Here is a 26,771-nt window from a genome sequence, read left to right as displayed (position 1 = left end):
GACTTTGTTGTTGCACAAATTGTCATGACAACGCTCAAACCGAGGGCTATCATCCTGATCTCCGATCTCTCCATTTAAGCCGTCTCTCGCTGCTAAGGGGGGTAGACCCTATGGGATAAATGAAGACCAACTGTGAACCAATTGGGTTGGGAAACACAACAAGGCAATTTAGCCCCTGATTGATTTTAAAATTAATGTACTAGTGCCTTATGGAGTTAATGATTAAATGATTATTTATTGAATGTTGCAGAAGTATAAACCATGTAAAACAATCATTTATCATCGAAATATTCCAAGCGATGCAAGATGTTTGATAAACGCACAATGCTTTAACAATGATCCAGCAATTAAATTTCTAAAGATTGAAAACATTAAACAACCATATAATTTAAATGCTAATCAATTACCACTTTCATATAGCTAACTTTAAATAAACATTTAAATGCATTTAACTATAGAAAAGTGGAACATAGATACCACAAAAACCACCAAAAAAGAATTTTCAATTTTTTGTTATGCTTCTTCAAAATATTTTTTAAATTTTTATATATTTTTTTATATTTTTATAAAATTCTAAAATCAAAATAGAACAAAATTAAAATCTAATCTAAAACCATAAAGAACTTTTTTAACCTTTTATGAATTTTAAAAAATTAAATCTAAAAATAAATCCAAAAAAAAAAAACTAACTTTTTTAAACTTTTTTTGTTTTTATAAAAAAAATTATTTTTCATATAAAGTTCTAAGTTTAAATATATATATAACAAAATGAAAATTAATATCTAAACTAAAGCCTAACTCTAAAATCTAAACTAAATATACCTAAACGTAAAGCTAACACCTAAGCTAACCTAAATCATATAAACATAAAAAAGAAATTTAAAATCGAAATTTGTGATTTTTGATTTATTAAAAAAAACTAAAACAAAACTAAACTTGAACTAACAGCCAAAAATGAAAATCGATTTGCTATTTAAAATTATTATTATTTTTTATTTATTTATTCATAAAACAAAAAGAAAATAAAATTTTAATCTAAACCAAAAACCAAAACTAAACAAGAAAAAACCCAAGGATTAAAACCTTTTTTATGCTTTTTGGCTATTTTTATATTTTTATGATTTTAAAGTTAAAATGAAACAAAACCAAAATAAAATTTAATCTAAAAAAATCAATTTTTACATTTTTATATTTTTTGATATTTATAAAATTCTAAATAAAATCTAAACCATACCATAAAGCCCAAAATCCAAATCTAATCTAAGCTAGACAGCAATGCTTTATCAAAATTTAAATAACTTACCAAGAAATAAAATTTATGCTAAACAAAACCTGAACCAAAACTTAAGCTACCCGTAGCATAAAAAAAAAATCGAATGCTTTGTTTATGTTGTGTAGGTCGGATCGCTGAAGGAAGGTGTGAGGAGCTGCAGGTGATTTGGCAACGGCAGCAGGTAATGGTAGCTCGATGATAGACGCAGCAAGGATAAGAATGGGATGAGCTGAATGCAAAGGGCTGTGGCAGCGAAAGGTTGGATGGATTGTAGGTTGAAGGTTGCGTGGATGGACAGGGATGTGTATTTGCAGTGTGAGGAAGCGTACAGGCAGAGAGAGATGGTGGCAGCGTGCTCCTTTTTTTATTTTTGTTTTGTTTGTAGGTTGACGGGAAGGAAGACAGCGGCAAGGAGGACCACAGAACAGGGGAAGGAGCTGAGAGCTCGATGGCACAAGGGCTGCGTGAGGCAATTGACAGCTTGAACAAAAGGTTCAGCTACGTGGAAGAATAAATAAAAAAATTAAAAAACGACGGAAAGGAGAAGCTCAATGGAGATCGAGGGATGGTCTGCGGATGAGATGGATGGATGGCGTGGAGATGGGCATGAAAGAAACACGCAGATGTTTGCTGCGGATTAGGCGAAGGAGGGTAGATGCAAGCAGAGAGTTGCGTGAAGATGAAGAGAGAAATTTCTTGGGCATGAAATGAAGGGGCAGCGTGAAGGGTGAAGGGAATCACGCAGAGAATAGAGGAGCTGAGGGTGTAGCTCTTGTTTGCAGGTTGGGTGGAAGCAGAAATGGGGATGCAGAAAGCTATGGATCAATGAAGTACAGCGAGCTGCATGTGAGGAATAGAACTTTGCGTAGATTTGAAGAGATATGTAGGTAGAGACTGTCCAGATCTTCAAGGGTAGTTGTTGGAATAGCACGCAAGGAAGAACTATGGTCCCTAAAAAAATTTCAAAATTTTTCTGCAGCAGTAAAAGAAACTCTCCAGTCAACAGCAGAAAACCCTTGAATTTCTTCAAAAATTGTAAAAAATTTAAATCAATCCGCTTCAAATTACCTAATGAAAACCCTGAAAAACTTTTAAAATCTATATCTGCAACCTGCAACGGCAAAAACAGAACACCAAGAAGTAAAATGTGCAAGGAAGAAAATTGGAAACCCTAAAACCAGTTAAAAAAAATTACAATATTTACAAATTTTCGACTCTTAAGCAGCCAGATTTGTCAATAATCCACAGTAATATTTTCAGAATTCTAAATTTAATGTGAGATACTTCAAAAAACCCTGCATGCATTCATAAAAAAATTTAGATGATAAGCCCGGGATTAAAACTAGCTGGCTCTTTCAGAAAACGCAATCCGGGAGTTGGTTGGTTCAGCCGAGAACTTCCCCTCATGCCTGGTAAACTCAAAACTAAGATTTTCCTACACAGCGTAAAATCAACCATTAACATAGAGGGAGAAAACAATAGTGAAATCCAGATCAAATGGAGATACCTGCCATTATATTTCAGAATCTAAACTATCATTCAAACCCCAAAGATCAAACAAGATACATGTGCCTAGATCAATCTTCATCAAGCTATAATCAATCGCTGAAAATAAAATTATGCATAAAAATAAAACTATCTTACAACATTTCCAGAAGAGTAACACTAGCAAGATTTTTAACCCCAAAGTCTTTTCTTTATTGCACAAAAAAAATGACTACAAGAGAGCTTTCTTTAGCACTAGACTCTCAAATCCAATCTGATCTCAAATGACCCCTAACACCCTATTTAAAGGAAAAAATCCAAACAGCGAGTTCGAGTGATCCATGTCAAAATGATCTCGACCATCAACGAGGATCAAAATCCCTTTTAATCTCATCCGTCGAATTTTTAAATGCATTTTAATATTAAAAATTTAGAACTTTGCATTTATTTTCTCAAAAATTGACTTATTATTATTTTATTATTTAATTTTTAAATTTTTAATTTATTTATTTTTTAAATTTTGTTTTATTTTATTTTTTATTTTTTTAATTTTTATTATTATTTTTATCTATTTTTTAATTTTTTTAATTTTTATTTTTGGATCCTCAAACTTAGCCTTGGGAAAAATTACCTAGGACCTAGGACTTAGGACTTATGAGGGGATTAAAACATTTTCTAACCCTCAAGACACTTTACATCATGAACTTTACAATTTTACATCTTAAGGGGGAAAACCCATTTGACATAGACCCTCATAGACCACCCAGTGCTGCGACCAAATATAATCTAGCAGATCAACACACTAAGATTCCCCTAAGATTCTAATGACAAAATCCATCCCGGCTTTGAGGTTACGCTGAAGGAAAACTCTGCCAATCATGGATCGGTGAGACAAAAAACCTTCCGGAACGTAGATTATCGCTAGAAAATTAGGTCCACCTAGACAATTTACATACATGACTCAGATCTGCTAAGATTATTTACAATTTACACATGCAGACTGGGTTTACAACATAACATGATCGCGCTGATGATGACAGTCAAATGGCATGGACACGCCACTCAAGCGCTATCCCTTTTGCGAAGAAAAGGGGGTGTATTGCTACGAGTAGTTGACACGTAGTGGTCAACAAACTTTATGCACGATCTTCAAGCCGTCACCCTAGCTTTGGGGTATGCAGTGAGTGAAAAAACCTAGAAAACGGTTCACCGCTAAAAAGTGGGAATAATTAATCGAGTAAAAAAACACTCCAAGGTGTACATTGTTAATCAAGTCTCAACATCCTAGGTCTGTTACATAGCTTTATTCATCATGCTAGTGACATTTTTACAAATCTTTCTAGGGTTGTGGAATCTGACGATTGAAGAAAAAAGGAGGAGAAAGGGGCTAAGATGTTCTGATGAAATCTGAATCTCTGTGGGTGCAGGAATGCTCTGAAATATCCTCGGGCATGGAGTCTTCAAGTGCAACTTTAGTGGTTAACAGAACCCAAATTCCATATTTTTTCAGAAAGTGTATGAATCAAATTAACACTACTACATAACCATCTTCGAATCACATTTCTAGATTTCCATACAGCAATTATATAGACTTCAAATATTGCTACTAACAAGGCTATTTATTAATGTATTGCAAACTCCACTCCAAAAAATCGATATAGAAGCAGGTTCCATTGATATATGTGGTACATATTGCCCCTTGCATGACAGCTAATTACTATTTGAAATCTGCAGGAAAGTGCACGCACATAGATTACACTTTGACAGAAAAATAGGATAGGGGTAGAGAAATACAACGCACCACAGGAAGAACTAAAATTCCTGTTCTCAGAAGTTCTTGAAGACAGGACCTAAGTATCTCATAACGAGCTTGGAGTGTAGGAGGTCCAATATATGCTTTAATATCTGCTCTATCAATAAATGCAATATCTGTTCCAAAGCAACAGGTATAACAAGATTAGTCTTGACAACATTTACGGGACAAATTATAATTTTTTTTCATTCAAAAATAGTATGCATAATTCACACTTGAGGATAAACAAGAAACAAAAAAATCAATGCAGCATGGCAACATCATGGAAGACATGTCCCCTTTCACCATACCAATAGCTGCTGTTATGTTTGAAGTTGTTAGAACAACGATATTGGAGCAGGATTTCAGTCTGTCCAACTGTGTTAACAAAGCATTAACAACCTGTCTGTGCACAGCGTGAGCATCAAAACTGATGAAGCATATATGACAAGTAAGAATTACAAATATCTCGTTACTCATCCAATTACAAAAATAAAAATGGTCATGACTAGAAACTCCCAATTCACTTTTAATATTCAATGGCTTGCATGATTTGCCTGAAGTTTTATCAACGCATTAACATGCACAACAATGCAGAGTGGAATTTAGCTACAACGATACCCTTATAGAGTCAGAAGGCTCTGAGCCAGATAATGCTGCTTGTCTTGCAGCAGCCAGGCTTTCCACCTCGTCTGTAAACATAAAAACTCCTTGAGCACAAAAACAGGATGCAAATTTTAAATATTTCTACAAAGAAAAAAAGATTAAAATGTATCACTGCTGTATTAATTCCAGTAAAGATTAACACTTGACAACCTCAAAATTATCAGACGCAACTTAATTTATGGTCCCCATGTAACCCATGACATTCATGCAGATTGTATTTGCAATTTCCTATTTTTTATGAATAATTTATATAGTGCCTTGCATGCTTCTAATTTAATTTGTTCAAATCTTGCTCTGAGCATTCAGAATGACTTGATCATTATAATATCAGCAAAATAACTATAAAAAATTTGAAATTTCAGTTTCCACCATGACCATGCTGATCCAATAACAACTGCAGGAATCCAACACCGTATGGTCCATGTATTAGCCCCAAGGTGCCCATTAACTTATGTTTTCTTGTAGTCTATGTTTTCATTAATGGCATGTGTCTGACGGAAGTCATCTAATGAAAATCTTAGTGTTATTATATGATTATGTAATTTGTCACTTTAAAAAGTGGGGTCTGAGGTAAGACACGGTAATTATGAAGAGTTAATTCGAATAGATTACTTAGGAAGTTTTAATAGCATGAGAAAACATTTATTCCTCAACCACCATGCATGTGATCCTCTATCTGTATAAAGAGGACCCCATATTCTAGCATGAGTTATTACCAAGAGTGGAGGTATTCTCGCTGGATATTCTTTGTCAGCTCTCTTTGTGTTAATCAGGTGCATATATATACATGGACTGCAAGTTGAATAACGAGCTTCATGACAGTTCCTGCATTTTTTTTGTAGACGGATAAATTCCCCTCACCCCCCATGCTTAACTGTTTGGAACGAGGAAACTGGTACCTTGCCAATGCCTGTGTATTCCCATCTTCCCCACTTTTCCAAATGGAGGGCAATATTAACTTCCAGCCGCAATAGTGGGTGGTAAGCATGCAAGACTAAGTGAGAATGGATCCCGTGAATTCCATTTGCATTACAAGTCAGCAGAAAAGATCAAACCAACTGAGCTATCCCTCGGGCCTATGATTATTCCTACTTTATGTCACTGATATTGTGATTGTTTCCTTCTCTAACTTATTAATTCAATTCAAGTGCAGACATTGTCTCTTAATCATTGACATTCCAATCTCATGACTATGGCTGAGTTGCACCTAGGGTTGCGGGGGAGTGCACCCCTCCCTCCCCTCAAACCTGCTCCCGAAGCGCACTCCCTTTGGGAGCAGCCCCGGGAGCATGCTCCCTACAAAAAATTTCGCTCCCTGGCTTTTCTCAATGATTTCATTTGCAAACAAATTCCAAATGCAAAAAAAAAAAATTAAAAAACAAGAATTTTTGAGTGGGGAAACCTAATGATCAAACCTATGGCCCTAGTATTGATATGCAATCCACGGTAAGTTAAATTCTTAAAGTAAAGGTCCTTTTACTTAAATTTTTAACATTACCATGAAATGACTAAGGATTTTTGAGAGTGGTTCCGACCTCATTGGATTTCATATGGAGAAAGTAGAATTTTAGATCTCACTCAAAATCCAACAAACTTATCACTTTTTCAGGATTTCAGGGTTAGGGAGATTCCAATGTTTCCATTGGATTTTATCATGTACTAAAATATGGAACTCATGTTTAATCAAGAGCCCCAATCCCTCTATGTACCTTGATGTTAGTGACATTGGTTATCAAACTCCCATATCATGACCCTTCTAAAAATGTACCCATCACTCAAACAAAATCTTGACTTGACATGCTATGTTTTTCTATTTTATGTTAATGCTTAGAGGGTAATATTAATGACAAAGATCCCAAGATAGGCAATGATTTTGATGATATGTAGCTATTTGTTGTAGCATGATTTTTTTTGGATGCAAGAGGCCATCTAGAGCCTGTTTGTTGACGTATTTTCAGTTCAAAGATGGATTGCACTTGATGCTATTTTGGTTATGTGCACCCTTACATGCTATATAAATCAAAACTTGTAACCCTGTGGTTGATGAAGATTGTAACTACTAGATGATTGATGTTATATGGTTTAACCCATGTTTTTATGCTTTTTTTAACTAATTCATCATTCTACATGCTTTTGTTGACATATATGCATCAAAATATATAAAAATTCACTCCTGAACCGGGAACTTTTGAGAATGTCACTCCCCACTCCCGCTCCCAAGTAACCTTGGTTGCACCCCCAACACCGTGTTCATCTTAATTTAATCTCCAAATGAGTACACTTTAATCAATAAGATCCAAACTAGCATGCCTAGATGTTAGATGCATAATCCTTCATGGTTATTATTTTCATATTATTATTGTACATAATTCAAAGGTAGGTGAAATGAAGAGTCTTGAGGAAGACCAATAGTCGGTCATGGAATGTGAAGAGGGTAGCCATATCCTCATGTGTATATGCATTACCTCATGGAAAGTACCCTAGTATTTCCATGACAACAACATTGTTAGCCCAATAAGATGTAGGTCTCAAAGCCCTATAAGCCATGTGATCATTATGTATATGGTATATCATAGCCCTCTTAAAGTTAGAAATGCCTGGTCCCTTTAGCCCGCATTCTTAACTCCTTTTGTCCTAGATAGGATTAGACACCTTGAGAAGGATTTATTGGGACACATGGTTTAGTGAAGCCATCAGTTTTGTATGGGTGATCGCACTATGTAGGGCTTGTCTAGCCAATGTCAAGAGTGCATCTATGTCTCTTCCACATGGTCATCAGTCATAGAGTCAATATGCGTCTCATTTGGCTATAGTACAGCATAATTCAATTCTCCACGTGGAAATTTCACAATTCACGCCATTCCATGTTTTACGGCTCACTACACATATTCCAATGCACAATGTCCCTATTAACCACCAAAATGGGCAACTCTATAGGAGAATAATTTTCTCCTATTCTTGGCAAATAATCGGTCAGCCACATAGCTAGCAACCCCTGACAGCCACCACTAGCTAATGATATGCCATATATCTCCACCACTTGCATCAGCCATTTTCTTATTGCCCATCCAGCATGAGCACATGGGCAAAGGTGGGCTTCTACTCAAAAGGTACTTTGGTCATTTTAGCAATCGTGTGCTTATACTTGTTTGTTGTTAGGTATTTGATATGGATTATGGGGTGATCTGGAAGAATGATGGCCTTTGACCTTGATCATGTTCTCTCACCTTAAATGGGGGGCTAATCTTTGATCCTAGACCAGTGGGACCTCCCCTAATGGCCCAATAGGTATAGGAGGAGCACTACATGGGAAGCTTTGTTTGAGATAACATAGTTGCATCTATCCCTGTCATACATAACACTTTCCATGATACGTTACAAGCCCTTATCTCACCTCCATTATTCAAGTTAAACCAACCATTGGTTCTTTGGGATTTGGCATCCATATGTTAGCATACCTAGGTAGGGCCCGAAAAATTTGCCCTGGGAGGTTGATGCAGCTAAAAGAAACAGAAAGAGGAAATCACAGCCACAGCAAAACCAAAAGAAAAAATATCAAAATGCAAAAAGATGGCCATGGACATAGAAAGCATGAGCTTGACCTCACTCATTATGGCCATCACCCGATTCCTAAGCACAGGTTGCTCCATTACACCAAAGGAATGAACCTTTGCATGTTGAACTATTGATTTTTTCTACAATAAACACAATAGAAACTGATCTTCTAATTTGATAATTACTTTTAGTGATTTCCAATCAAGTTATCTTATGTCACACATATCATTAAGCAATTACACACAGGAAATCTCAACAGTAATGTAGTGAAAACAATAAGATCATAAAGAGACATCCAAGCACAATAGAGACAACAAATTTACCCTGGGAAAACCCAACTTCTTTTTTCTAAGGAGAATTTTTTCTTCAACAATATTTATAGTTCTAGAAATCTGTGCCACAAATCCAACTCCAAGATACCAGTCAAACTTGCTCAAATACGGTAATACCAGCTAGTCAATGTTGGTCAAACCTCCAAAAATCAGAGAAATTAGTGTTAGTCAACGCTAGTCAATAGTCTGAAATTTCAGCCTAAGGTCAGCTCGGTCCTACTATCAAAGGGTCTGCGGCCAACTATGGTTGACTATGGCCCAAATATGTGGTCAAAGTCTTCTTCTGTGATCTAACTTGCTCCCTTTCTGTGGTCAAATTCAGTCAAACTCGGTCAAATGGTTGCTTCTGTTGACCACTATGTGTCAACGACCCATAGTAGTACACCCCCTTTTTTCGCAAAAGGGATAGTGCCTAATCGATGTGTCTGTGTTGTCCAGCTATCATCATCAGCCTAATTATTATGTTATAATGTAAACCCATTCTGCATATATGTGATGTAAATAATCTCAGCAAATCTGTGTCATGTATGTATTTGCCTAGGTAAACTTATTTTTCTGGTAACGATCTACATTCCGAGGGGTTTTTTGTCTTACGGATCCATCTCAGATGGTCGGCAGAGTTTTCCTTCAGCCTTACCCTAAAGCCAGAATGAATTTTGTCACCAGGATCTTAGGCAAGTCCTAATGTTATAGATCGAGTCTGTGTAAAAGTGATTTGGGAATAATCCTAACTATTTGGTTAGGTTATTTTATTACAAGTTGCTTAGTCTGTTGGATTATATTTGTGTCGCAGAAATGGGTAGTCTGTGAGGGTCTTTTTCAAATGGGTTTTTCCCCTTGAGATGTAAAAAAAAAATCATGATGTAAAGTGTCTTGAAGGTTAGAAAAATAATTTATCCCCTCATAGGTCCTAGGTCTTAGGTAAATTTAAATTTTCCAAAGGTAAAATTTGTGGATCCTTTAAAAAATTAAATCTTAACAGGTCCAGGGACTAAGGTTAATTGATTATTTTGCTAAATTATATGCTTTGGGTCCCTGGGGTTAAGTCAAAGTCAAAATTTTGAGGAAATAAATGCAAAATTTTAATTTTTGAATTTATTAAAATGCATTTAATTGAAAAATTCGAAATTTCCTCAATATTTAAAATTTCAACGGATGAGATTAAAAGAAATTTTGATCCTCATCAACGGTCAACATCACTTTGACAAGGATCACTCGAACTAGTCGTTGGGAGATTTATCTTTAAATAGGAGGTCATTTGTCAGTTGAGATTATTCGATCTTTGAGTCTTGTGCTAAGTGAAAGCTCTATCTTGTAATTTTTTTTATGAGCAATAAAAGAAGACTTTAGGGTTAATTTTTGCTGGTGTTACTCTTCGTGGAAATGTTGTAAGATGTGTTATTTTCATGCATAGATTTCCTTTTAGCCATTGATGATAGCTTTATGAAGAGTGATTTAAGCACAGGTATCTTGCTTGATCACTAGGGTTTGAATGGTAATTTAAGTTCTTAATATAATGGCAGGTATCTCTATTAAAACTGAATTTTATTATCTTTTTCTCGCTCTACGTTAATGGTTGAATTGAGTTGTGCAAGGAATTCTTGATTTTTAGATCATCGGGTGTTCGGGGAAGTTTTCAGGTGGACCAGCCAACTCCCGATTAGTATTTTCTGAAGAGCCCAGCTTGATTGAATCCCGGGCTTATCATAAGAAGTTTCATTGTTGATGCATGAAGGGTTTTGGGCGAAGCACCTCCATTTAAATTTAAAATCTCAAAAATTTTATGTGCTAAGTTGATAAATCTGGCTTTTAAGAGCCTCAGATTGTCAGATCTAGGAGCGGAGTTGGACTCACACTCGCTAGATTTGGTAGATCTGCTACTCCTGTGCATAGATTTGTAAATTTTTTTAATTTTTCTGACTTAGGGTTTCTGGGGTTTCATTTTTTTGGTATATCGGGATTCTGGGTGTTTGTGTTTTCAGGAATAGGTTGCAGATATGAAGGTGAGGTTCGATTTTGAAGCCAGATCTAGGCCTTGGAGGGTAAGATCTGGCCTCAAAACCAGCTTTTGTAGGGGCATTATTTTTGTAGTCCAAGGGTTTTAAAAAATATTTTAAATCTGAATATTTCGAAAGGGTTTTATTAATAGATCTGAAGCAATTGGATTCGATATTTTCATTAAAATTTTCAGAAAATTTTTTAAAGAGTTTCTGGGCCACCTGTTTGTGGCCTGGAGTTTTCAATTTCTCTGCTACAGAAATTTTGAAATTTTTTTTAGCCCACAGTCTCTCGCTGTTGCCTGCAATCTCTATAAATCTGCGGATTTCCTCCTCTCTGATCTCCTACAGCTCCATCGTGGCTCCCTCGTTGCTGTACAAAGCCAAATCTGCAACTTGATCCTTCACCGCTCATTCAACCTACAGCTCTTCGTTCTCATGCTCTCCCTTTTCTTTTATTTTTGCAACCTATACTACTCCTGCACGTGACTGTCCTTCCTCGCAACTCCATCTTCCCTCGTGCTACATCTCTTCTCCCGCATACCCTCTTCCTTCCGTTCGATTTTCTCACTGCTCCAGATCCGCTACCCTTTCGCAATGCTGCTATTCGCAGCCTCTTCATAATACCTATCCTCCCTGTTCGCATGATCTCCTTCCATCTCTCATCGCTGCATCCCTCTCTGCATGTTGCCCTCCTCTCTTTGTTGCGTTTCCCTGCAACCCGTCGCTGGCTCCTCTCCTTTCCTCTTCAACGCATCCCTCAACTCCATTCTCATCCCGTCTTGCCACAAACCTCAAAACCTACATTCCCCTCTGCCAGCCCGTCGAGTCCTCCCTTGCTGTCGTCGAACCCCTTCACGAACCTGCAAACAAAGAAAAATATTCGTTTGATTTTAAAATTATTTTTTTTTGGTTATGTATGAGGTTTCAAGTACGTTAGGTTTTGTTGCCCCTTTTTTTAGTTTAGTTTTCATTTCTAGGACTTGAGTTAATCTATTTGACATTTCGTTTAAAAAGAAAATATAAAAATATATCTGAGTTAGCTTTCACTTTTATTTTTTTATGATTTTAATTTCAACTCAAAATTTAAAGTCATTTAAAAAATAAAAAAATTTAAAATCTTAAAAAATAAAAATCTAAAAACCCTAAAGATCGAAAAACTAAAAAATAAAAAATAAGAAAGGGACTTCACATTTTGTCACCTTAAGAAATCCTAAAGCATTAAATCGAACGCAGGTTTCATATTTAAGGGTTTTAAATTTTTTTTATGTGGCCTCTGGCCCATTAAAAAATTTAAAAAATTATTAAATCTTTTTCGATTTATTTCGTTGCTTAACATATCGAGAAATTCACCTAAGGAATAATTAAGTTGGCAATCTAAAATTTCTTCTTGGTGTCTTTTGTGCTAAGGTAAGATCTAAAGGTAAATTTTTGTGGTATTTGTCATTTCTCTATAGTTAAATGTGCTTAAATTTTTTACATCTGAAGATTAACTATTTGAAAGTGGTAAATTTCCTAGATTTGGAATTTTAAGTATAATCATTTAAATTCTAGGATCTGAACTGGTTAGCTTTTAAATTTCGTGGTTGATTAAGGTATTTGTATCTCTTGAAATTTAATTGCTCAGTCATTGTGCATCTAGTGAAATTGATCGTCATCGCTTGGATTATTTAATGCTCGTTACATGTTAGATATTTTGCAAATGTTTTCAAGCGATTGTTAAATATTTTTATTGTCGAATTATAGGCAAATTTCATATCTCTGTTTCCTAAGCAGCAGTTGATAATCAATTACTTGGATCATTGACTCCATAAGGCACTGGTATTGATCATTTAAAATCTAATCAAATTCTAAATCTTGCTAAGCCTTAATCCAGTATTTGATTGCCTTGCTGTGTCTCCCGAACTGGTTGATTCCCAGCTAGTTCTCCTTCATCCCATTTCTCCATAAGGTCTACCCCCCTTAGCTTGTTGTAGGGAGACAGCTTAAACAGAGAGATTGGGGATCAAGGTGACAGCCCCCGATCTGAGCGTTGTCGCGATGCCTAGACATTGTGTGTGACAACAGCGTCTTTCTCTCGATCAAACTTCAAATCTCCTCCTCTTGACTTCACACTTGTGGATCAAAAAATAGAAGAATGTGTATGATTTGAATTGGTCCAAATGTGGAGGTCAACTTGTGTTTTTATATTTGTCAAATGGGTGACTTTTTGACCAAAAGTCACACCCCTTGATGGTGGGGCTGACTTGAACATTTGGGGCCTACATGAAGCCCAAAAATACATAATTTTAATTTTTCATTTCCATAATTTTCTTTGGCCAACTTGAGGGGCCTTTTGGCATGCGGGAATACCTGTCGATGCTACACAAAATACCAACACCAACCCTGATGAGCAATAAAACGACTCATCATTGAGGGGTAATACTACTGCACTTTCCACATACCATGCATTCCTTAGTATAATGTTGGTAGAAAGGTAAGATACCATTAAGAAATTTGCCTCAAACTTGGCAATAAATTTGTACATTCAATTTTCTCCAAAGTATGATACCTACTTCTGTTGTTACTTCCCTTTGCTCTTTTCCTTGTTCAGACACTGTGATCCATCATGTCCAAATTTACGGCAAATAAATCACTTGATTTTACTAAAATCCTTCTTTCCTGGTTGTGAGACTAACTCTCCAACATTTCCCTTACCCTTTGTTACCCACCAAAATGGGTAACCCCATATGAGGAAACTTTTCTCCTACATTTGAAAACCAACTGAACAGAAACCCCTACCAGCCACTATTTGGCGATGATATGTCATGTGCCTCTACCATTTGCATCAACCATGTGCCTCTCGCCATCCAACATTAACCCTTGGATGAAGGTGGGATACTATTCAAAAGGAACTTTGATCATTTTGCAACTAGGTGCTTATACTTGTTTGTTTTGGGCATTTAGTATGAATAAAGGGGTGATTTGGAAGATTGACTAATCTTGACTATAATTTTGTTCTCTCACCTTACCAAGGGGGTTAATTTTTAGCCATAGTCCAGTGAGACCTCCCTTAAGGCCCCTTAGGGTTACTACTTGGAAGACCGTGATTAAGATAGTGTGTTCATTTTACCCTATACCATACTTATCACATTCCATGACACATTACAAGCCCCATATCTCACCTCCATTCTTCAAGTACAACTTGTTGTTGGTTCTTTTGCATTTGGCACTCATATGTTCACATATCTTGAGTAGGGTCAAAAAACTTTGCCCTGGAGGTTGATGCAACTAAAACAAAAGAAAAAGCATATCGTGGCCATAATGAAACAAAAGAAAGAAAATCAAAATGCAAAATATGGTCAAGACATAAAAATTAGCACGTGGGCAAAAGCCTAACATGAGCTCTACCTCCCTCATATGGCCTTCACCTGCTCCCTGAGCACATGATGCTCCATTACATGAAATGGAGCCCTTGCATGTCCCAAACTCAATGAGAAATGTACTGACTCATCTAAAGGGGTAATAAAACTACTACATCATGAAAAACAAGCTCTAACCCCTGACCTATAGGTGTTAATACAAGGAATAATCAAGAAAACGTAAAAGGCGCACGAGAGGGGTGGAAAATCAAGCAGAGCAGGTAACTCATCCCTCCACAAATGCTCCCACCATTACATCCATACACTCAGGATGTGGACGCCCCCATCAGTTGGTCCCTTTAACCATGGTAGTTGGCCATGAAGCCTTTTCCCCTTCATTATCAAATTATTTTCACCAATACCTATTGATTGAAGGGTTGACCTTAGAAATGTCACTTCCCCTTGAAGGTTGAAAGCACCTAATAAGGTTGGCTATTAGCCACCCCTACCAAGGTAGGGAACACTTTTACAGCACTCGTTCTAGTAAGATATCAAAAGGTAATCCCACTCTGAACTATTTGTTCAAAAATGTAACTAGTGTTGGTCTTCATAATTGTACTTGAGTCATGATATAATGTAAAGAAGAAAAAGAAACTTTTATTATAAAAGTAATTGACTTATTAAAGCATGGATTTCATGCAGTGTTGGGAACATCTCGATAACATCCTGATTTTATCTAGAAATCACGCTTTTTTGGCCTAGCCGACGTTTGTCGATTTTTAAAGATATTTTCATGGTATCTTAGTTCTTTTGATGTTTGCCAATTTTTTACCGATATTTTCCCGATTTTTACGATTTTTTGGCTTTCCGTACCCTTGCCGATTTTATCAGAATGTCGATGTTCGCAACACTGGTTTCATGCAATGTTGCACGACTTGTACTCGTATAAGACTCCTCTGGTTATTGACTCAGCAACCTGTATAAAACTCGGGAACGACCCATATAAGACTCGACAAAATACAGAAAAATATAAAAAAATTAAAAAAAATAAAATAAAATATGGTGAATTTTAAGCACAAAAAAGAAAAATTAAAAAAAAGACGGATTTTGAGGGTCTCGACTCTCGACAAGTCTTATGCGAGTCATATACAGTGCTTCATGGGTTCAATGCGGGTAGCCGAGTTTTATGCGGATTTTGGTGGGTACAGGTAGAAACCATGGGTTCTATGCAAGTGACCCATCTCGCTATAAAATGTGTCAAGACCCCCGGGTACTCGCAATTCTTATAAGAGTCATGCTACACTAGTTTCATGCTTGGGTCAATGGTCAATAGATCAAAGAACCCATTGAGTGCTATAGGATTCTTTTCTTGAGTCAAAGTCAAAGCTTTATGTAAGAGACCCTTCTTTATGTATAATTGGCGTCATGATCAGACTCATCCACTTTGCAAAGAACATATATATAGAGCATTCAACCTTATGAAATACCACCAAAGTTTTCATCATCTTTGATTTGAAATCTTCAACAGAAAGGGGAGTTCGTTATAGAATGAAGTCTTTTATGATCATAGGACCGAAGTATCTTACTATTACAGGACCGAAGTCTCTTAGAATTGTAGGACAGAAGTTTCTTACTATTCTAGGACTGAAGTCTCTTAGAATTGTAGGACCGAAGTTATTTATGGTTGCAGGAGCAGAAGGTACAAGAGAATAAATGTTAGAAAATCAGAAAGGTAGAAAGATTTTCTTATTCTTGATAATTACTTGTGATGTTTTTTGTTATTACGATTCTTTATATCTTCTTTCTTTTAGCTCATCAAGCAATTACCAAAGTAGCAGCACATAAAACAATAGACACCAGATGTAGGCACTATGCCAGGGCAAAACCCCCCTCGAGGGAAAATCCCAGTCAAGAAAATTCTTCCTTTCAATAGTATTCTTTGAGACTCTTCACCCTAGAAAAAGACCAGACCTTCCCTCCACACCAAGTCAGCCTCCCAGATCTTCAACCTCTTTCTAGCAACTTCGACTAGGCAGCGACTTCTAGCATCAGGCAGCTTTTGGCATCAGTGAAACTTGGACGAATTAAATCTCCCAAACTAGGGCACGAAACAGAGAGAGAGGTACCAAAATTTTATTTTTCTTCTTCTCCTTAGGCTCCACCCAACTCGCACTTCTTTTCGCTTCCCGACTTCAGACTTCACACTTCCCAGCTTCCTTAGAGATATCGAACTTGTGTGAGATGAAGTGCTCCAAATGAATTCGACTTGCTTGTATTTATAGGCTTCATGTGAGGTCGAATTAGTGTCCTTAGGCCGACTTGATGTGGAGGATACATAAATTACATTTGAGTCAATACTAAACCTTTTTACATGATTCAAAAGCCCAAGAAGGGTCTCTTTAAAAGTACAATGACTCTATTGACTCAGAATAAATCCTAGAAGTCCTCAATGGGGACTTTGACCTAAAACATGGTGACCCAAGCATGAAACCCATGCTTTAATAAGTCACAATAATAATAATAATAAGTCTTTTCTTTATTCTTTTGACAAGTACATTACAAGATGACTCAAATACATTAAATGAAGACTGAACCTAGTTACATTTTCCAACACTCCCTCTTAACTAGGGAGATATTCATCATATACAAGTACAAGGAAGATCTCAACTATATGAACCATGAAGAATTTTTAGGCACTACAATGCCATGGACTAGATTCCTGACCAGGGCAATCTATCCATTGGTCTCTCAACAATTTAGGCACCGCAATGCCACGGACTAGATTCCTCACCAGGGAAATCTATCCATTGGTCTCTCAACAATTCAGGCACCACAATGCCGCAAACTAGATTCCTGACCAAGGCAATCTATCAATGTGGGAATGTGGTGGACTCAAGCTTTCAACCCCTCTAGGTACCATCAGGCTTAGCTGCTAACCACCAACCCAAAGATCCAAGTGTGTATCTAAAAATAGAACTCAATAACCAACACCACCTTTCCAACTTCGGGACCTAGACATCAACACAAATTGTCCGTCAAATGTCCTCCCAGGTAATGCTTCATGCACAAAGCATCAACACTCCTTGATCCAGCAGATCAAGAATAACCAATCTCTCTCCAATCAAACTGATTGGTAACCGGCATGCCATCTAGACCTTTGAGAGATTCACCCGTACAATCACAACCCCAATCAATAATATACTTTCATATGTACATAATCAAATACAAACCTCGGGGGTTTTGATGTTGCTTCTCAACTTTTCAAAGTGGGACTATCAACCGAATCTCTGACAGAAGATTCCTCAATCATACACTTTTCTTTCCTACTTCTCATACAGCAGCATATCCTCCAAAATTCATCCTTCAATCAAAAACCAAGTTATGCCCTCCCTCTCATCTAGGGAGCAACTCTTTATCCAAACTCCCTCTTAATCTTAGGGAGATCTCTTCTATTCAGGCTTCCTTAGGAAGATCAGCGTCTTCTTTTCGTCATCGAAGAATCTTTCGTGGCTTCCAACCATTTCATCAGAGTTATTATCATCCTCATCATGCTTATCACATCAACAAGCATCTTCACCATATTGAAGATTGTGTACCTGCACAACTTAGATAGCAAGTACAACCAAATCTATAGAAGCATGAAGTTAGCCATATCAGAATCATGGAAGCATTTCAACTTTATATATATATATATATATCAAATATCAAAACTTAATTGCAAATAAGAAACATATACTCTTCAACATTTTCCTAGGGACTTTGTCATAAACCCTCGACTACTTCGTAACCACTTTCATTACATCTAGGGTTTCAATGTTTCTTTCAAAGGTGTGACATACCCTACTACAACATATAGCAAACCCTAGAAACAATTCAAACAAATATAGATCTACAAGGCATCTAACAACTTTCAGAATTCATACGTTAGACTTTCCACTGGGGATTCATACAAATCCTAAATTTCATACGAAAGAATCAATCAAAGTCATTCACAGCTTAGTCATTAACATGACCAACTTCCACTAGGGTTAGTTGCAAGCCCTAGATTTTCAATCAAATATCAATCCCAACTAAAAACCAAATTTCAACAATCTTACACATCTCAAATTATCATATTGTTATCATTCATCGGATATTTTCACTTCTACTAAGGTTTAACTCCAAAACCCTAGAATTTCACAAATACTATCATCCTAGAAAGACAAACATTGACTGGGGCTTGTTACCAAACCCTAGGATTCATGACCACTGACAAACAAGTCAACTCATACATCTAGGACTTCATCATCATGCATAGGCATTTCATATCATGTGTTAGTCAAACCCAACTTCGCAAATATCAAAACACAACAAACTTGATTATACTAGGGTTTGATCAAACAAACACAAACATACCAAGGAAATCATTTTTAAGACATTATAAGGGTCTTGCTTGCACATTCCACCAAACCCTAATGAGTTAGGGTTTCAATGTAGAAACATACCAAACCCAACATTACCAATACTTCAAAGGTTAGGGATTTTAGACTCTCTCATTCAATCATAACAAGTTAGGTCTTCCTGATCATACCAAAATCCCAAACATGACATTATCAACAAAAACTTCAAATAGCATTTCTCAATAACCCTAAGCAGTTTAGCGTTTCAATCATTCACATTAGAATACCTTTAGGTTAGGGTTTTCCAAAACCTGTCTAGGGTTCTACAAATCAGTGAAGAATATGAATGGGGTGGGTAGATTTATCAAGTGATGAATCACCCAAAACAAGAATCACTATGATTCAATATAGCTAGACACAATAATGTTAGTAATAGATTGTCAAATGAATCAACAAAAGAAATAAATGTTTTAAAGCATACCTTTGTTCTTTGACAAACCTTGTCTTGAGAGGTCCTTTTTCATACTCCTTGAGAATATAGCAAATGTCTTCCTAATCAATACAATAAAAAGAGAATGGTGATTAGTATTAATATAATCAAAAACTTAAACAAGTATATGAAACCAAAAACTGAACGGAGATGAGATACTTATCTTTAGGAGTTGTTGGGGGCTCCCGCCAAAGCATGAGGAATACCTATAAACTTATAAAACCAAAGAAAATGTATTTTCCAAAAACATGTTAAAACCTATACAAAATAGAATATCTAAGACTAAAAGCAAAGGACTTAATAGTGTAAGTCCCTTATATCAAATTCTTCAGGTTTTGCTTTCTTTGATTCTCCTTCCTCAGCAATGTTAGCATGATCTTTATCTCTCTTCTTATTCTTTGGATTGTCGGGACAGTCACTATTGTAGTGACCCTTCTTATGGCATTGATAGCATTCTATCTTGGACATGTCAACTTTCTTCCTTGGTCCTTTCAATTTCCTTCCTTTATGTTGAGTGATGTAGGCATTTGATACTCCTTCAGGATTGGCGACTAATGAGATCCTTAATTCTTCTTGACTGCAGGAAATCCATAGTTCTTCAAAAGTGGGAGCTTCCTTCCAACTGTTAAGACCTGCAGCAAATGCTCCCCAAGAGGGTGGCAATCCTAATAGGGCAGTGATCACGATTTCTTTGTCTTGAACAATTTCATCAATGGCCAAAAGATCATCTCTAATTCTTGCTATATTCACAAAGAAGGAGGCCAGAGTATATCTTCTTTAGTCATCTTTGTGAAAATTTGAATGCCCAAATTTTTACTACAACAACTGATTACGTTTCTTCTATTTGTTAATTACTGAACAAAATTATTTATTGTTTCCTACAATAAACACCAAAACTAATGCATTGCATGCTTCACCATTTAAATAAAATGCGGAAACAAGAAACTGAACAAGAAAGAAATACACAACACACCTGCATAGTTATTTTTTGACAAATATCCCCAGAAAAAACCAAAGTGGGAAAATCGGTGCAGCAGCTGAGGATTTGTATTATTAAGCAGTAGTAAATCTGAGTACAATTCGTTGAATGCCCAACTGGTTATCCGATACAGAGATAAACTGGGAAAAAATAATAGTGAGATGATCTCACTCTGTCAATGGAAGAACCGACACTGATCTGCACTGGAGATGAGCCTCTACACTGCCTCTGTAGAGTTTTGCATCACTCCCACACAGTCCCTACGTCACTGCAGCTGGGACTACGTTGCACCTCCTTCTAATCCTCTGCTGGCTGGAAACTTCAGCTCTCAAGCCTCTTGGTCTCACACCCCAGCTTTTGGCTCTGGAACTCGACTTCCTCAGCAGAATTTCAATCTCCCTCTGAAGCTCTATGCTGCCACAACGTAGCTCTGCGTGGCCCTATGTTAGCTTCTGTTATGCTCTTAACCTACAAGACGATACAAGGATACCAAATATGTGCAGAAATATACCCAAAACATAGAATAGTGAGAAATAACAGCAAGTACTTTATTATTCAGAAAGCAATGTTCACTTGCCTCTTCGAGGCAGCAACCTCCAATAGAGCAGAGCTCAATTACAAAATAAGACACAATGCTCCTCGCAGGGAGTCTCTATCCTTTATATATGACTCATACATGCAATACCATGGAGCAATACCATAGTTCTTATTAATACCATCTATCTAATACCATGGCCCATTTGCAACTAACTGTGGTCCCGTCATTAAATGTGGGTTAACCACTTACAATTATTAATATGGGCTTTATTGACTCTTTACTTAACTATAACTATGACTCGATCCTACTACATAAATAAGGGGGTTAGGGTGGGACCCTAACATGCCCTCCCCCTTAAGAATAGCCTTGTCCTCAACGCTGAAGCTGCGGAAACTGCTGAAGAATAGTGGTTGGTTCCTAGGTTTCATCTTCCGGAGAGGTGTCTTTCCACTTGACGAGGACTTCCTTGATCATGCGGCCATGCAGGTGTCATTCTCGTGTGTCTAGGAGCTGTTCAGGTTGGAGCCAGATTGACCCTTCTTCATCCAATTCAGGTAGACTGGTTTGAATTCTACAATTGTTCCCAATCACTTTCTTGAGGCATGAAACATGGAAAACTGGATGGGATTTTGCAGTGGGTGGCAAAGCTAGCTTGTAGGCCACTTCTCCAATGCGCTGAAGTACTCAATACGGTCGGTAGAATTTTGGAGATAGTTTTTTACAACCCTTGTCTTTGAGTGATGTTTGCTTATATGATTGCAGCCTCAAAAATACCTGATCCCCTTCTTGAAATTGGCGTTCTGACTGATGCTGATCTACCTATTGCTTCATGCGATTTTGAGCTTGATGAAGATTCTCTCTAAGATAGGTGAGCATGGTTGTGCAGTTCTATAGGAGTTGATCCACTACTTGTACCTTTGAGCACCCCTTGATATAAGAAGTAGGGGAAGGAGGGAGTTGACCATAAACTGCTTCATAGGGAGTCACTTTGGTGGTGGCATGATAGTTGGTGTTATACCACCATTCAGCTAGAGGTAACCACTGCACCCAAAGATGTTGCTTTTCTGAAGTGAAACACCGAAGGTAGGTTTCCAGACATTTGTTGACTGCTTCAGTTTGACCATCCGTTTGTGGATGATAGGAAGTACTGAGTTTTAGTTGGGTACCTTGTAGCCTGAAGAGTTCCTGCCAAAAATTATTGGTGAATATCGAGTCACGATCAGACACAATAGAAGTGGGCATGCCATGCAATTTGAAGATCTGATCCATGAAAGATTGAGCGACCAAAGTCGATGTAAAAGGGTGGGGTAGGGCGCAAAAATGAGCATACTTAGAAAGTCGGTCCACAACCACCATGATGACTGACTTGTTTCCTGACTTTGGAAGACCTGTAATGAAATCCATAGAAACCTCCATCCATATTGATGCCGGGATGGGCAATGGTTGTAATGTGCCTGGTGCTTTGACTGTCTCCCCTTTGTGGCGCTGACAGACATCGCATTCCGCTACAAAAGTAAGAATGTCCTTTTTCATGCCTGTCCAAAAAAATGATCTTCTAGTGCGAGCATACGTCTTCTGAAAGCCTGAATGTCCTGCAGTGGGGGATGAGTGCAACTCCGCCAAAATGCGGCTTTTGAGGGTGGATGTTGGTGATATTACGACTCTGTCCTTGTAGCGAAGAATCTCATCCTGCCACGAGTAGCCCTTGGTGGAATTTGGATCCGCCTACAATTAAGTAATGAGTTGGGAGAGCCAGGGATGTGAAAACCATTCCCTGCGAGCCTCTTCAATCCATTCTGGAATGGGAAGGGAAATTGCGAGCAGGGTACTTTCCTCCTCAAATTGGCGAGATAATGCATCTGCTACAATATTTTCGCGCCCTTTCTTGTAAATGATCTCATAATCATATCCTAGCATTTTGGCGAGCCATTTATTTTATTGTGGTGAGGATAAGTGTTGCTCCAAAAAATATTTAAGACTATGATGGTCTATGCGGATTTGGAAACGTTGCCCCAACAAGTAAGGTCGCCAGGTATCTACTGCATGTAAGATGGCCATCATTTCCTTCTCATAGGTAGATTGTCCCAGATTCTTCCCACTTAGTTGTTGGCTTGTGAAGGCCACGGGTCGACCTTCCTACATTAAGACCGCCCCAATACCAGTACCCGAAGCATCACATTCAATGACAAAAGATTTGGTGAAGTCGGGTAGTGCTAAGACTGGAGTGGAACACATGGCATTTCTTAGAGCTATAAACGCTGTTGTGCTTCATCATTCCAGAGGAATGAATTTTTCTTGAGAAGTTGAATGAGGGGTTTTGCAATGCGAGCATAATTGCGGACAAATTTGCGATAGTAGCCCGTGAGACCCAAAAATCCTCTCAAGCTCTTCAAGGTCTTAGGTTGAGGCCAATCCTGCATTGCCTGGATCTTTGTGGGGTCCACCCTGACACCTTCACCCCCCACAATGTGGCCCAAATACTCAACTTCTTCCATGCCAAAAGAACACTTGGACATCTTAACAAATAATTTATGCTTGCGGAGCAGTTGCAAGAGCAAATCTACATGTTGAAGATGTGTGGCCCAAGTGCGACTGTAAATGAGGATGTCATCGAAGAAAACAAGGACAAATTTTCTGAGATATGGTTTAAGGAGGTGGTTCATAAGGCTCTGAAAAGTAGATGGGGCATTACAAAGACCAAATGGCATGACCAGGAACTCATAATGGCCTTCATGAGTTCTGAAAACAGTCTTTGGAATGTCGACTTCTTTCATGCGAATTTGGTGGTAGCCTGAGCGAAGATCCAGCTTAGTGAAGAATTGAGCCCCATTCAGTTCATCCAGCAAATCATCAACAAACGGGATGGAAAATTTACATTTGACTGTCAACTTATTGAGGGCCCTGAAGTCTGGACACATACGCCATTCGCCTTCTTTCTTGAGCACCATGACCACCGGTGATGAATAAGGACTAATGCTGGGACGAATGACACCTGCTTCCAAAAGTTCCTTGATTATTTTTTCTATTTCATTCTTTTGGGCGAACGGATATCTATATGGGCGCACATTTGGTGGTTGGGCCCTTGGGACCAAAGTGATGCTATGATCATGTTCCGCTCTCGAGGGTGGAAGCTCATGAGACTTGTCAAAGACTGGCAGATGGTTATTTAAAATCTGTTGCATCTCCGGATGAATTGGAAGAGAATTGGTTTCGACGACCTAGATGGCATTAAATTGAGCTATAACTCCATGATGGCCCTTTTTTAAAAAAATTTCCATCCTATGTGAGCTGATGATAGAGGGAGCTCTTGCCTGGAGTCCGTGGACGGTATGTGTGTAGTTGTTCTGCTATAAGCTCATATATAACTCCTGGAAATCCATTGTGATTGGCCCAAGTGTGCGAAGCCATTCAGCACCAAGGACAATGTCGCACCCTCCCATGTGTATGGCAAACATGTGGGTCTTCAACTGATAATCACCCATTTGAATTTTGACATTTTCACAGCAACCGTCACATTTCATTGTTCCCCCATCCGCAATTTGGACTTGGAAGTTAGAAACTACTCGTACAAAACAATGCACTGCTTCCGTGATTCTTTGATGGATAAAATTATGTGTACTTCCACTATCAATCAAGACTACTACTGGGCGATGCTTAATAAAATCTCTGATTTTTAGAGTTTGAGGTGAAGAAATCCCTGCCAAAGCATGCAGCGAAATAACTAGTTCGTCAGGGACATTGTCCTTCTGGTTGTCCTCTTCTTCCTCCTAAGGTTCCTCAAGTAGTGGAGCTTCCTCCGATGAGCTGTGATTAGTAGCATCAATTTGAAAGAATTTGGGCTCCTTGCATTTATGACCAGGGGAGTATTTTTCATCACAGTAGTAACATAATCCCTGCTTTCTTCTTTCTGCCATTTCTGCAGGTGACACCTTTTGAACCTTAAGTGTTTGAGTAGTGCTGTGAGCCTGTGGGGGGCGACCCTTGGTGGTGAAATTTGGGCGATTGGACTAGGCCGCTAACGCACGTTCAACTTTATGAGCTACCTTGCAAGCCTCCGACCATGTGGGAGGGTGGTGCAGTCGGACGTGAGCTTGTATGGCCTCTTTAAGACCACTGATAAAACATTCCGTGTAGAACTCATCTTGGAGACCCATAGTGCGGAAAGCTAAGGCTTCAAAGGCTGTAATATATTCATCCACTATGCCAGTCTGTCGGAGCTTAGTGAGACGACCCAAAAAAGCAGAGTCATGGTCAAAGCGCTCTATAAGAGCTTTTTTGAAGGTGTCCCAAGTCAAGGGCCTTCCATTGCAACGTTGATGCCATTGCCACCATTGCCATCTTTCATTGTCCAAGTACATGCTCCCCACCATAAGCTGAGTTTCATTATCCAAGATGTAATTCAGATTGAAATATTGCTCCATTTGTGCTATCCATGCTACCGGGTGAGAGCCATCAAATTTGTGCATATCCAGCTTGGGTGGTCGGGGACGGGATTGTTGGTGGGTACCCCAGAGGTGAAGAGAGTGGCTAGACTCACCCTCACTATGTTCATTGCCAATATACACCTCCTCACGGGCTTCCGCCTTGCCCTTAGAGAGTGTGTTAGTTATTGTCACCAACTGGTCTTGGATGTCTTTCAAGGATTGTTCAAGTTTGTCGATCTTCTCATTGGCCATAGCTTGAGCTCTAGTTTCTACCATGCATCGATCCGATGTACTTGAAATTTGGGACCCCCCGAATTTTTTTTAGCACTAACAATTGAATGGTACCACCTTGCTCACCTCGTCGTTCTGATTCTTATGGGCTAGGTCACCAATAAGCGCCCTAGGGTGTCTCGGACTCAATTTTTTTTGTTACTGAAAACTCCTAATGGAGTTTTACTCCTTGCTTAGGAATACTGCAGTTGCCGAATCCCCGAAATGTCAATGCTGCCAAAAGTCCTGCGAAAATCATGCCCCGGTATAGGAACCCACACAACTACTCAGATCTGGATGGTGGATCTGGTGGATCTGAGAGATTTGAATGGCTAATCGGATAGATATGAGCGGCGAAACAAACTACTGCTACAGATCTGATGGATCTAAGAGATCTAAATGGTTGTTCTGTTAGATTTGAACTGCGGGACTGATTTCTGCTGCTGCAGCAAAACCCCACTTGCGAGATCTGATCTGGCTGAGATTATGCGTGATCCAAAGATAGAAAAGGGAACTATGGTCTCGAGGAGTGTCAGGTGCTCCAGATCGCAATATGCATAAGGGTCTGACAATAGTACTCGGCCCAATTTTTCAGGGCACTAACCAAGGAGGATCAACCGTACCCTTAGCCGTACAACCCGACTACCCTATCGTACGGGCAAGTAATCTCTCTGAGTGCTGTTCTCGATGTACTGTAGCAGCAAGACAGCCGACGGTTTATCTATGGCGAGGTTTCAAGGGAGCTAGGGGGGCTTCCGATATACCAAATGGTACTTGGAAGACAGTCCGTGCGCGATTCTGTCTAATGCACTACTACTCGAAGGGGTACCCACAGGGTTTACAAGGGAGTCCAACAAGCGTAACCACATCTTGTATTTCCTGTGTGCATGCCTCCCCAAATCTACAGGTTTATGCGCTCAACGACAGATCCTGTGGTTTAAAGACGCCGGAACACATCTCTAGCCAAAAGAAAGTTTTGCTAAAAAATGGAGATCCCACTGGCCCGGGAAAGCGCTCTGATACCACTTGTTATGCTCTTAACCTGCAAGACGATACAAGGATACCAAGCAGAAATATACCCAGAACATAGAACAGTGAGAAATAACAGCAAGTAGTTTATTATTCAAAAAGCAATGTTCACTTGCCTCTTCGAGGGGGCAACCTCCAATAGAGCAGAGCTCGATTACAAAATAAGACACGATGCTCCTCGCAGGGAGTCTCTATCCTTTATATATGACTCATACATGCAA

The 26,771-nt window shown here is 38.4% G+C and overlaps 1 protein-coding gene across 2 annotated transcripts in view; it reads right to left on the bottom strand.

Annotated features, from left to right (window-relative positions):
• Positions 1-26,771, bottom strand: part of LOC149173497 (pachytene checkpoint protein 2 homolog) — a 347,964-nt gene that overhangs the window by 76,168 nt on the left and 245,025 nt on the right. For both annotated transcript variants that reach the window (XM_089424626.1, XM_089424625.1), the window contains exons 10-12: positions 5,172-5,242; positions 4,862-4,952; positions 4,560-4,687 (exon numbers count right to left, since the gene is read on the bottom strand). In XM_089424626.1, the coding sequence (XP_089280752.1) occupies positions 4,560-4,687; positions 4,862-4,952; positions 5,172-5,242 (290 nt within the window). The remainder of the gene's footprint in view (positions 1-4,559; positions 4,688-4,861; positions 4,953-5,171; positions 5,243-26,771) is intronic.

The sequence above is a fragment of the Pinus tabuliformis genome, chromosome 4_2 (genome assembly GCF_031772625.1).
Source record: "Pinus tabuliformis cultivar Carrire ecotype Pingquan chromosome 4_2, CPIR1, whole genome shotgun sequence".
Taxonomy (NCBI): Eukaryota; Viridiplantae; Streptophyta; class Pinopsida; order Pinales; family Pinaceae; genus Pinus; species Pinus tabuliformis.
The sequence above is the reverse complement of the archived record's forward strand: the minus strand, read 5'-3'. Positions and strand labels throughout refer to the sequence as shown.